The sequence below is a fragment of the Sus scrofa genome, chromosome 5 (genome assembly GCF_000003025.6).
Source record: "Sus scrofa isolate TJ Tabasco breed Duroc chromosome 5, Sscrofa11.1, whole genome shotgun sequence".
NCBI lineage: Eukaryota > Metazoa > Chordata > Mammalia > Artiodactyla > Suidae > Sus > Sus scrofa.
The window spans coordinates 101,587,921-101,601,051 of NC_010447.5; the positions used below are offsets into that span (position 1 = coordinate 101,587,921).

At 38.5% G+C, this 13,131-nt stretch overlaps 1 protein-coding gene across 1 annotated transcript in view; it reads left to right on the forward strand.

Annotated features, from left to right (window-relative positions):
- Window positions 1-13,131, forward strand: part of PPP1R12A (protein phosphatase 1 regulatory subunit 12A) — a 149,175-nt gene that overhangs the window by 97,639 nt on the left and 38,405 nt on the right. Inside the window, 5 exon segments of the mRNA XM_021092811.1 lie at window positions 7,788-8,003; window positions 9,828-9,922; window positions 10,798-10,902; window positions 11,812-11,979; window positions 12,364-12,540. Of these exon segments, the coding sequence (XP_020948470.1) occupies window positions 7,788-8,003; window positions 9,828-9,922; window positions 10,798-10,902; window positions 11,812-11,979; window positions 12,364-12,540 (761 nt within the window).

Sequence of the window (13,131 nt, forward strand, 5' to 3'; positions counted from 1 at the left end):
AGTTCTACATTTGTTTAAGCTTCTACGATAAGAGTATATTTTTCTTGCTTTTATTTTACTGAATTTCCTCTGAATCTATTACATTCTTTTTTAAAAATACTTTTTGCAATTGATTTTAAAGTTGATCATTAGCAAAAATAGATAGTAGAAAGATGGGATTTTTCATGTGAAAACTAATTATTATAATAGTTTTATATTTCCATTGAACTTTTGACAGACAGGTTTATATCCTTTATTTCTGTTGAGTAAAGGTACATTTTGATGATTTCACATGTGGGTGAGGTAAGCATGAAATGTGCTGCAAGAGAGAACTGGAATCTAGATTTTCTCATTCATTTACAAAGCAGCAGGTGTATCAGAACAAACCAGACATCAGCTCCTGACCCCATCTGGTTAGTTTTTGTGACCTTGAGTGAGTTAGCATCTTCCTTATCCATTTCCCCGGAAAAAGGTCCAAAGCGAGAGCAGTGACAGAGCGAGAAAATGAGTTATTGCTGTCAGTGTTCCTTGAAGGAACCTGGCCAGGGGCTCAGTGCTGTCGGAGTGTTAGTTTCCTTTCCTCCTCTTCCTTCCCCCTTACTCTGTTCTCTGTTCATTCTTCGTCCTTCCTGTTGCCTTTTCTTTTCCAGACAGTGCTTTCCAGCTAGTGTGTTGATACTTTTAAAGACTTTCCTTTTCTCTCCTGTTTCAGAATTTACCCTTCTTTTAAGGCAAAGTAAAGTTTAAGGGTTTGCTTTTGGTTTTGATTCCTGCTGATCTCTTTTTAAAGGCTCCTCCCCACCAGTCTTTGGCTGTTTTCACGAGCAGATTCTTTTCCCTCTCTGTGTGTCACACATACATACATGCACATGCACGCATGCACACACGCTTTTTTTTTTTTACAGAACCATTTAAGAATTGACTGCTCTCACTGTAACACTTTATTCCTAGGTACTTGAGTATGTTGCCTCTTAAGTACAAAAGCATTATCCTTCATTCCTACACTGAAGTCATCATACTTAGAAAATGTACCCTTAATGTGCTACCGTTATTTATGTTCACTGACAGACAAGCCCTACTCGGATTTTTCACAGTTAGCTTTCTAGCCATTTCATTTTTCAAATTAAGGGTTCACTCCGGGATTGCACGTTGTCTTTAGTCGTCATGTCTGTGCCTTTGAACTTATTTTTGTTTTGTTGTTGTTGCTGCTGCTTGTCTGACATTATTTGGTTTGTAGGGGCTTAAGGACTGATTTTATTTTTTATTTTTTTGTCTTTTTGCTATTTCTTTGGGCCGCTCCCGTGGCATATGGAGGATCCCAGGCTAGGGGTCGAATCGGAGCTGTAGCCACCGGCCTACGCCAGAGCCACAGCAACGCGGGATCCGAGCCGCGTCTGTGACCTACACCACAGCTCATGGCAACACCGGATCCTTAACCCAGGACTGATTTTAAATCCCCACAGGGATTTTAAACCCCAGGAGTGTTTCTGTCTTATTGTCAGTTTGGCTAATCTTTGGATTTGGCTTCAGGTGGTCAAAATTGAATCTTTTAAAGTCACAAACTAGAAAATTCTTTAAAAGTCCATGCTGTTAATAATAATGTTTCTCTAAAACTCTCCCAAAGAAAAGTAATAGTGTGATTCTTAGTAGCAGAAATAAATGGATTTTGCTGGTACGGTTTGAATATCAGGAGACTCTGACTGAATTATCTTATTACTTCCTATATTCTAGAACTAAGGGCTTCTTGAATTCAGTTAGAACCCATGTTCAAATGGTCATAATTTTATTTTCTTTAAAATGAAATTCTCTACAATCAGTCTGCAGAATTTCAAAATAGTTACCATACCGTAACTGGTGTCACCATGAGCTGCTTTAACTAAAGCTTTATTTAATCCTAGAACACCTTTTGACTTCTTCAGTAAATATTAAATTTTAGCTCTTTTGAGTTATACCTGTTAAAACTATAGTATTATCACAAGTTCCCAAAAGCTCATTCCCCCTGGAATATCTGGCCAAGAAACTGGCTGTCCTTCTTTTGAGTATTTAGCTAAGCAGTCTCTTTACTGCTACAGTCAAATAATTACGATAGGGTTCTTCTGAGCAATTATATTTTTCTCAAGCATAATCCTAGATTTATGGCAGTTTGCTTCTCAGTTTATGCCAACTGCCTTGACTGAAAGCAGATACTTAATAACGCTTTTAGATTAGTGGGTCCATCATTTCTTTGCTATAAAAATTCTTATTCTGAATTACTTCTGATTCTATAAATTGATCTAATGACAATTATCTGCTCCTCTGATTTTCATATTTAGAAACTCTGTTTTATTCTCACACATCATAACTTAAAGATTGTGTTGTTTCAGTGTTTGTTCTTAACGTTTTGTAGCCAGTTTTATTCAAAGCAGTAAAGTCATGGTGTACAAAAACACTGAAGTATTTTTTTTAATGGAAAGAGCAATTTTATTAGTATTATATGACTCTTTTTTAGGTTTTAATTTTTTCTATTATAGTTGATTTACATTGTTCTGACAATTTCTTCTGTACAGCAGAGTGGCCCAGTCATACATATATATACATTCATTTTTTCATTTATCCTCCGTCAAGTATTATATGACTTTTAAAGCCTGTTATCATGTTCAGTGACACTGTATTTAATTTATCATTTTAGTGGGGTTTTTTTTTTAAGTTTGTTTCAAGATTTTTCCTGTAACCTAGAGACCTAACAGAAAATTCCTTAGATGAATTGTTAATTTGTAAATTTGTTCTAAGAGGTTTTTTGATTAAAAGTATAATCTATTTTTAGGTTGCCACTCACTAGTCTGCTTCTAATATTTAGACAGAGTTTTCTTAAGTTCTCAAGCTTTTTCCACCAAAACATAAACTATATATAAAACACAAACACATACATTCATGGCAAGGAATAGACCACAAAACTGGAAGTTCTAAAACAGTGTTAAATATCACTGTATTCTATTAAAGCTCATGATAATTACAGAGAAACGAATGTATTATTCACTTTAAATGATCGTTAAGTCCTTAACTCTTCAGCTAAAATTAAAGAACTGTTTCTGGAGCAGTGAGATCAGGCCTGGGATTTGTGGATATGTTAATCTCTAAGACTGTTAGTTTGATCTTATGATTTATTTTAACTAAATAATAAGTTTATAACATTATTTAACTTACAGTAAGTTAAATAATATACATTTTATATTAAAATTTTAACTAACAAGTTTATTGTTAAAGTTCTAACCAACAAGTTTAACAGTGTTTATATATAACTCTCTAGTTAAAATAAATATTATCTCTAAAAAAGATTACCTGCTGTCCTGTATACACATAAATTCCAATAAGTATAAACTATATTTTCTTTATACACATTAATTCCAGTAAGTGTAAACTATATTTTCTTTCCTAGTTGGTAAAAATTCAGAATTTCCTTGGAATTAAATGTTCTGGCTCATTTGAATCTAATTATTAAGCATAGTAAAATTTGATAAAAGACTGCTCTGTGCTCGGGTATGTGAAGTATGCCAGTAAAAGTGTATAGTTGTAAATGATGGTTTTATCATCATGCTAATTATGGTTTTATCACCACCACGGTCCTTAGCTCTACTCGCTGAGCTGTCAAAGAGTGGGCGCTGTAAATGATGGGTTTAAAATGGAAATAACTGATTTGAAGTAGTGGAATTAGAACATTCGAGGGTTTTTTGTTTGTTTGTTTTTGTCTTTGGGGGGCCTCACTCGCATTGGAGATTCCCAGGCTATGGGTCGAATTGGAGCTGTAGCTGCTGGCCTACGCCACAGCCACAGCAGCGCCAGATCTGAGCCGCATCTGCAACCTACACCACAGCTCACGGCAACACTGGATTCATAACCCACTGAGCGAGGCCACGGATCCAGCCGGCGTCCTCCTGGATACTAGTCAGATTCGTTTTTGCTGAGCCACTGCGGGAACGCCCCATTTGAGATAACTCTTGAGGCGTGAGTAGGAAGTGGTTTGTCTAAAAGGAGAGTTTGTACCGTTTGTTGGAAGAGAGAGAAGAGAAACTGTAATTAAAGTACAGATAATGTGGAATATTTTGCAGGAAAACTGAGTTATCTAGATTGATTTATAGGATATGTCTACAAAGTAAAATAGGGGATGTTTTCATTTCTGTGGTACCATTTTTGTTATTTCACAGATAGTAGAGAATCACAGATGTTTGAACAAGGCCATGAGAGATTCATTCTTTATAGCATGTTACTTAGCAGCAGTGTACAAGTATATTTGAAAGTGAGAGGGTGATTGAGAGGAAGCTTACTAGAAAATCATTGAAGTTGCCCAATGGTAAGAATATAATCCGGAGTTCCCTTCATCGCTCAGCACTTAATGAACCTGACTAGTATCCATGAGGAAGCAGGTTCAATCCCTGGCCTCGCTCAGCGAGTTAAGGATCCAGCGTTGCTGTGAGCTGTGGTGTAGGTCTCAGCTTGGGGCTTGACATTTGTTGAATGTTAGCTTCTGTTGTAACATTCCGAAGATGTGGCTTGGATCACACGTTGTTGAGGCTCTGGCGTAGGCCGGTGGCTACAGCTCCGATTGGACCCCTAGCCTGGGAACTTCCATATGCCGTGGGTATGGCCTAAAAAGACCCAAAAAAAAAAAATTTTTTTTTTTTTTTTAATGATGTAATCCAGAGAAGTGGCAGTGCTCTTATAAAGGCGAGCAGGGGATTTAGAGACTTGGCACTTAATTTATAGATGGAAGAAGAGGACAGAGACATGACTATGAAGTTTCAAATTTAGGGGCTTAAAGGGATTATTGGTGCCAGTAGCAGAAATATTTGAGAACTGAGAAAGAATTGGTTTGGAAAGAAAGGTGGCTTCAAACATGTTGTGTTTCAGGTTCCACTTGTATTTCTAGACAGTGCATTCTACAGGTAAGTAGAAGTTCAGGACTGGGAATTGAGGAGTCAGACTGAGCTAGAGAAGAGCAGATTTGAGAATAAATTGTGGACAAGTCCTGTTTAGCCTGAGGGTGTAAAGAAGACCCTGCTCCTAGATTGAGGAGAAGAAAGGGAGAGAAGCGAGGAGCTGAACACAGACCCTTGGAGGACTGACCTTTCAAGACTCTGACGAGGGAAGCTGCTACCAGCAGCAACAAAAAGACCAGGAAAGAGGGTAGGAACCGCAGGAAAGTCCAGATAGTGTCCTGTTTACAAAAACCAAGAGTTTCAGGGAATAGGTATACGTGAGCTTTTTAGAGAGGTTCTTTTATACACCCCACATTGAAAGCTGCTTTTAAGTGTGTAAACCAGTACTTAAATCCACATTCATCGTAGTTGGAAAGGAGGTATTATCAACAGTACAACAAATATCTGTTTCAAAATTGGTAATACTGCCTCATTTTTCTCAACTCTAAAACAGGAGTGGAGTTCCCTGGTTGCCTAGCAGTTAAGGATTCAGCATTGTCACTGCTGTGGCTGAGTTTGCTTCCTGGCCCGGGAACTTCCATGTGCCGGGAGCACAGCCAATAACAGTAATAATAATAATAATACTTTCATTTCATTGGGTGGGTGTGAGATTAAATGAGTTAACCCATGGGAAAACTCTTCGTTTGGGGCCTGACGTTTGTTACATGTTAGCTTCTGTTGCAATGCACAGCAAATAGCATTTCCTGTTTTATCATAGAAGAATAAATTTGTTTCCAGGTTGGAAGGTTCTGAGGCAGGGAGGGATTGGCAAACCACGGCGTACCAGCCAGAGCTCGCCCACTACCTGTTTTTTGTACAGCCTGAAAGTTAGAATTGTTTTAATATTTTTTTGTTATAAGATTTTTATTTTTCCTGTTATAGTTGATTTACGATGTTCTGTCAATTTCTGCTGTACAGCAAAGTGACCCAGTCATACATATGTATATATGTATAGGTTTTAGTATTTTTAAATGGTTGGAGGGATCGGGGGTGGGGGGGATCAAAAGAATACTTTGTGACACAAATTCAAATTTCATTGTCCCTAAGTAAAGTTTTATTGTAGCAGAGCCACATTCATTCGCTTATATATTACCTATGGCTGGTTTTGTGTTAAAATAACCTAGATGAGTAGTTCAAAATAGAGACTGTGGTCAACAAAGCCTAAAGTTTACAATCTGGCCCTTTACAGAGAAAGGATTGCCAGCCTCTGTTCTCAAGTACCTTGACGCTGAAATCAACAACCAGTTATCTCAGTGCCTATCATATTGCGTAAAATATTACAGAAATTTCTTGGGCTTTCTCAGTCAGTGGAGCCCCTAGGTGTATTTTCCTGATTTTTTTCACAGTGCCATTTGGCCAAAAGAAACATCTCTTTGTTACATTTATTAACAAATAGGTACAAATAAGTTCGTAATGGCGTCTGTACAGTGTCCAACAGACGTCACTGTACTTTTCTCACCACTTTAAAAATCTCCCACAGCACCGTGATTTTGTTCCTGCACCCGAAAATGCCTCAGTGCCCACTTTGGAACCTGGGAAATGCTTTCTGTCTTGAGTCTAGTTTCAGCCCCATTGATAGGAAGTACTTGTCTTGTAAGTTTTGTCTGGGAAGTTGCCCCCCACTTCATGGATGCTCTAACAGGCTCTGTTACACTGCTAACATGACAAACCTTGGCAGTAAGTATGAAAGAAAGTTTTTTGGGGTTTTTAATTATCCGTGTCCTATGCTTGTAGTAGTTAGTTGATATATTAACCGTCTTTATTTAACTGTGGTTGAATATTTAAACTCAGTAAATGAAGTTGATAAAGTGAACTAGCTAAGGATCACAGATGTTTCATTTTTAGGGCTGTTGGAAAGCCCTGAAAATGAAAGAAAAATTTGTACAAAAAATAGTTTTTAGTTGAAATGTTTAGTGTTTGGTGGGAAAAGCAAGCAGTAAATGTAAGGCTATGATATTTAAACTACTGTTGAATTGACTGTTATAATTGGGAATGCATTAATGATTACTTTCTTGATGATGCCGGATTAAAATTTTTTTAACCCAAGTATATAAATGAATAAAAACAAAATTCAAGTGCAATAGTTTATTCACACCATACAGTAGTAGTATCTGTTCTCTGTGCCTTTAACTGCCTTGGCAGTTTCTCTGTTAGATTCTTTCAGGTTCTCTCATGCCATAACTAGAACTTGTTCCCAGTGACTTTTAAAGATTGGATCATTACCCAGTTATTTGGTTTTAATTTACTAGAAAATTCTTTTATAAAGAAAAAAGTATGCTTTGCACATAATGTTGGTTTCTGTTTTCATACTTTCAATCTTCATTTCTTTACCTGTCTTATTTTAATTGGCTTTAGTATGATTTCATTGCTCCCATCATGCCTGTGGTGGAATCAGTAGATCCTGCATCATGGAGGCAGGGCTTGCGCAAGACTGGCATTGTTCTTGTGCCCAGTAAGGGTGAAAAGTCTATGGTGAGGCATTTCTATGTGCAAGGATTTATATTAGGTTACAGCATAACAAGTTTAATGTGAATATTGATTGGTTCCAAAGATGCATGGTTTTAAGTCCTTATGCTGTGCTCATTTCTGTTCTCTGGATTTGCATCATAATTTTTCTGTGTGATACAAAGTGTGGAGTGTGTTTTCTTAAATCTAACATCTGGAAAGGTCATATTTCCTTTTTCAGTTTTAGATCTTTACATTTTTGACTAAGACATTAACCTACTTGGTAGTAAGTGTTTCTCCTGAAACTATTAACTGTAATTTTAAACATCCTATCTCTAAGCTTGCCATTTCCAGCTTAAGGACTGACCAGGCCTAATAATTTTTTTCCTTTTCTTTAAAAATAAAAAACAGTTTCCAACTCCAGCTACAAAAATTTCTCCCAAAGAAGAAGAGAGGAAAGATGAGTCTCCTGCATCCTGGAGGTTAGGACTTAGAAAGACTGGCAGTTACGGCGCCCTTGCGGAGATAACCGCATCTAAAGAGGCACAGAAAGAAAAAGACACTGCAGGTGTTATACGTTCAGCTTCAAGTCCTAGACTTTCCTCCTCTTTGGATAATAAAGAAAAGGTAATTTATTTCACAATTTGGTTTCTATAAAAACTATAATTTGTTTTCCAGGAAAATCAAATCTATTGCGTTTTCAACTATGTATCATTGGATTTTTGTGTCAACTTAATTCACCTGACTTCATGAATTATATGATAATACAAGTGTACCTCCCTTAAACACATGCCTGTGTGGAATTGTAGTAATTGGGAAGATCAGATGTATTTGCCCAAAACATAAATTATGAGACTATACTCAATTAAAGGAATCCTTTATTCTGTTGCTAATTTATAATAAAGCATATCAAGGAGCAAGATTATTTATTAAGGAAGGTTTTCAAAGTGTATGAGCACATTTATTCTGGAATGTGATTATACTCACAGGGTGCATTTACCTATTTACCTAGTAACTGCAATTTCTTTACCAGCTTTTTCTTTTTCTTTTTTTTTTTTTTTTTTTTTTTTTTTTTTTGTCTTTTTTTGCTATTTCTTGGGCCGCTCCCGCAGCATATGGAGGTTCCCAGGCTGGGGGTCGAATCGGAGCCACAGCCACCGGCCTACACCAGAGCCACAGCAACGCGGGATCCGAGCCGCGTCTGCAACCTACACCATAGCTCACGGCAACGCTGGATCCTTAACCCACTGAGCAAGGCCAGGGACCGAACCCGCAACCTCATGGTTCCTAGTTGGATTCGTTAACCACTGCGCCACGGCGGGAACTCCCAGCTTTTTCATCTGATACATCACAGCTTTGTCTTAGTGAGCAATTAATAACTTTTTTGAAAAGTAGAATTAACCTGCATTAAATAGAATGTACCACAGTTCATTCAGTGTTATTTTACGTATATGGATTATTTTCTCTTGCAGTTTTAATGCTTGGATATTTTTTTTCCCTATAGTGTTCTTACTTTATATGTAGTCGAGTTTACATGGGTAAGAAATTCCGAAGTGGGAGTTCCTGTCGTGGCGCAGCGGAAATGAATCTGACTAGGAACCATGAGGTTGTGGGTTCGTATTCCAGGCCTCGCTCAGTGGGTCAGGGATCCGGTGTTGCCGTTCCGTGAGCTGTGGTATAGGTTGCAGACATGGCTCAGATCTGGTGTTGCTGTGGCTGTGGTTGTGGCTGCGGTGTAGGCCGGCAGCAACAGCTCTTATTGGACCCCTAGCCTGGGAACCTCCATATGCCGCAGGTGTGGCCCTAAAAAAAAGACAAATTCAGAAGTGGAATTTCTCATTAAATAATATTAATATTTTTATTTTGTATGAAATTGTCGCCCGGTTATTTTCCAAGGTCTTGATGCCAGTGTAATGAGAATACTCAGTTACCATTGTTGCTGCACTCTCATCCAGATTTAGATAAATAGAAGTAATTTTTTGTTTTGCATATTTTAACGTTATATTTTTAAAACATAGAATATCAAGATAGTAAATAGTTTGTATAACATAAATATTTAGGACTCACCAGTGAACCTATTGGAGACCTTATTTCTCTGAAAGAAGTAAGGATATTTTGTTTTATAATACTATATTGCTGTAAATAATGTTACAGAAATTTTAGAAAAAGTCCTTAAAGTATGGAGAAATTTTTCTTTCTTATAATGACCTAGCTCTAGATTAGAAAGGGAAAGAAAAGAAAATTAATTCGAACAGGCTGTCAGTGCTTGTAGTACTTAAATATTGGTAGACAGCAGTTTCCGAGTTTAGCTAGGAATTATGGAAATATTATAAAATACACTGTGATGGCTATATAATTATATATTGTTGGATCCTCTTTCCTTAATACTTGTCCCAGCGCCTATGATCATCATACAGATTTATTCTCACTTTTTTTCTCCCTGTTGTGTAGGAGAAAGACAATAAAGGAACAAGGCTTGCATACGTTGCACCTACAATCCCAAGACGACTCGCCAGTACATCTGACATGGAGGAGAAGGAAAACAGGTGGGTTCATTGTGATTTGCTTCATGTGTTTACTCTAAAATCTGTACCGTCTGGCCTGAGAGTTAAAATGTTAGCGTTGTTGGAATTCTGTGGGATGTGGGTTTCAGGAAGAGCCAGAGGGTGTCCTAGTAGGAGAAACACCAAGAACATGGCACTGAGACAAGGGACAGGCACGGCCTACTGCTGAAAGAGCCAGCGAAAAGACATGGTGGGTGGAACAAAGTGAGGGACAGTGGCGGCCCTCCAGGTCACAGGCTCGTATGTGCCGTCCAAGTGTTGAGGACATGATAGAAAAGGAGAAGGAGCACAGGAAAGCCCTTAATCACTCTCAGCACTGTAGGTTGTTTCTTCCTACTTCTCAGCACGTAGAGGATGAGAACTTTTTTAACATAATTATAATCACGTTATAATATCCATTCTTGTGTCTCGACTTTTTCCTTCACCTGAGCTCTCATAAGCAGTACATATATTAGTATATATTTTCAATAACCTTTTTTTTTTCATCAGTACATAGTGTTCCATAGAGTAGATCTGCTGAGGTTAAAGTAACCATTTCCACTCGCCCATCTGTGGACATTTAAATTGTCTAAAACCAACTATAATGGAAAAAGTAATCATTAAAAAATAAATTGTGTAGTATTTTGTGATCATAAATAAAACTTTTATGAACATCTTAATATCCCCCTTGCAGTTAGGATTATATCTGAGGGATAGAAGCCTAGAGCTAGAATCGGTTTCCCTGTTAATAACTGTTCCAAAGTGTTTTTCCAAGGAATTTTGCTAGTTGATACTTTTGCTAACGTTAGTTAATGTACAGCTCTTGTAACCCTATTTTGAAATTACCTACCAGCATCTGAAAGATACTCTTTTCACAGAGATTCTTTAGGTTTGCGAACAAGTAGTTCTTATACAAGAAGAAAGTGGGAAGATGATCTCAAAAAGAATAGCTCAATTAATGAAGGATCAACTTATCAAAAAAGGTAATAACATAATTCTTCAGTAACTTCTGTGTATTCTTTTACTAAAATATGGAGCAGTTTGGAGCCCTTAGTTTAACACAATATTAAAAATGTACTTTTATTAAATATGCATTTGTTTAAGTAACACTTCAATTTAAAGACAGAATATATATTTAAAGATGGGTGAAAATATGCTCCACCTTACACCTTCCTATTTGTTTTTTAATTAAATTTGATATACTGTGAAATATCTTTTAGATTGTGGCATATTAGAAAGGAGCTTGTTATATAATCATATTGAAGCCGATTATGTAATTGATTAAAGCAGCTGAAATAGATAAGTGATTTAATTGATCTCACTTGGTGACCTGGAGAGTTTCTGCTTGTCTTAGAACTCAGAGTGGAGATACCTTGAATTGGAATGTTGGTAATAGCATATTGGAGAGGGAGTGGAAAACCTATGCATTATTTTCTCTGCTAAAAGCAACCGAAAAGAAGCATAAAAGATCAACAAGTGTAATATAGGCATGGGTCGCTCATACAGATATGACCTGTTGCTAAAACAATTTTCTTTAAAAATGTGAAAAGTCTTGACTTTCCCTGAGTAAACCCAAACCAAAATGTTTTTCTCAGACCCAACCTAGCATGACCCTATGGTCTGCAACAGTTCCAGAAATGTACACTATCAGAGCATCTCTGAATCTTGCTGGCGGGTGGAGGGATGCCTCAAAATGATACACTGCCAAGTTAGTGAAATCATATGGACTCTGGCAAGTTGTAGACACAGCTCTTGGTGCTGGAGCCGGTGTTATATTCAGGAACACAATTTTTTAGATTTTCCCTGGCCGTGCGAATCTGTGTAGTGCATAGGCATTAGCTGTAGAATACACATACCAACACATTCTATATAGATATGACTCTTTCCTTTAGTTGCTCCTTTGGTAGAAGACAAGACGATTTGATTAGTTCTAGTGTTCCAAGCACCACATCAACACCAACAGTTACCTCTGCAGCTGGGCTTCAGAAGGGCCTGCTTTCCAGCACAAGCACTACTACAAAGATTACAACGGGTTCTTCCTCAGCAGGCACACAAAGCAGGTGAGTCACAGATCCATTTTGTGTTCAGACCTACTGTGTGCTTACGTTTGTGCATGCGTTCTTGTTTAGAAGATTGTGGGGCTCTGGATTTTTTTCGCTGACCTCGTTTCAATTATTGATAAACAAAAATTGGTCCTGAAAAGAGGTGATCGTGCATGATCTGGAGGGAATTACGTTCCTGACTTAACACACTTCCCTGAATTAGGTGCTGGAAATGGACGTTTCTCTTTGACAGCTCGTTTGGTTCTTTGTTGAACGATGCCTCCCTTTGTGTTTTAAAAAAATCCATCCCTGTGGTTTTCATGTTTTCAGCTGCTTGAAAGTGCTTTCATTGTTTAGCTGTTTTCCTTTTCTCTTTTTGTGCTGCTGCTTTTGATGTCGTAGTACCTCAAATCGTGTATGGGCTGAGGATAGTACTGAGAAAGACAAGGACAGTGTTCCCACCGCCTTGACCGTCCCTGTCGCTCCAGCTGTTGTCAATGCTGCAGCCGCTACCACAACCCTGACCACCACTACTGCTGGCACTGTCTCCTCCACCTCGGAGGTCAGGGAGAGACGCAGGTGTGTAAAGGTTCTAACAGGACCGCTCTTACGTCTTGCCTCGTGATCGGAGTTGTCCGTTTGCTTTTGTTTTTAATCTTTGTAAGTGGGCGATCATCTCTTCCGTTGGTTAATACGTGAGATAAGCTGCAGTGGCTCAGAACTGTGGAAAGTGATACAGTAGCAGTTACGAGCATTTGAGCGTGGTGACCCACCTCTGACAGAAGGGATGTTCTCACTCAAAAGCAGTGAGCTAGACAGTCGGCCCCGTACCTAGCTGTCCAAGGTGGCTTTGTTTTCTTTTTACCGCTGCACCCGTGGCCTGTGGGCGTTCCAGGGCTAGGGATGGAATCGGCGCTGTAGCGGCTGGCCTGCACCCCGGCCACTGCAACGCCGGGTTGGCGCCACGTCGACAGCCTGGGCCGCAGCTTGCAGCTGTGGACGATCCTTGATCCACTGCGTGGGGCCAGGGCTCGAGCCCACGTCGTCAGGGACACTACGTCAGGTTCTTAACCCACGAAGCCACCATGGGAACTGTTATCCTAGGTTTTTTGATGGTTGTTATGATTCAGAACATTTTTGTGATGAAAATCTAAACACGTACAATCATAC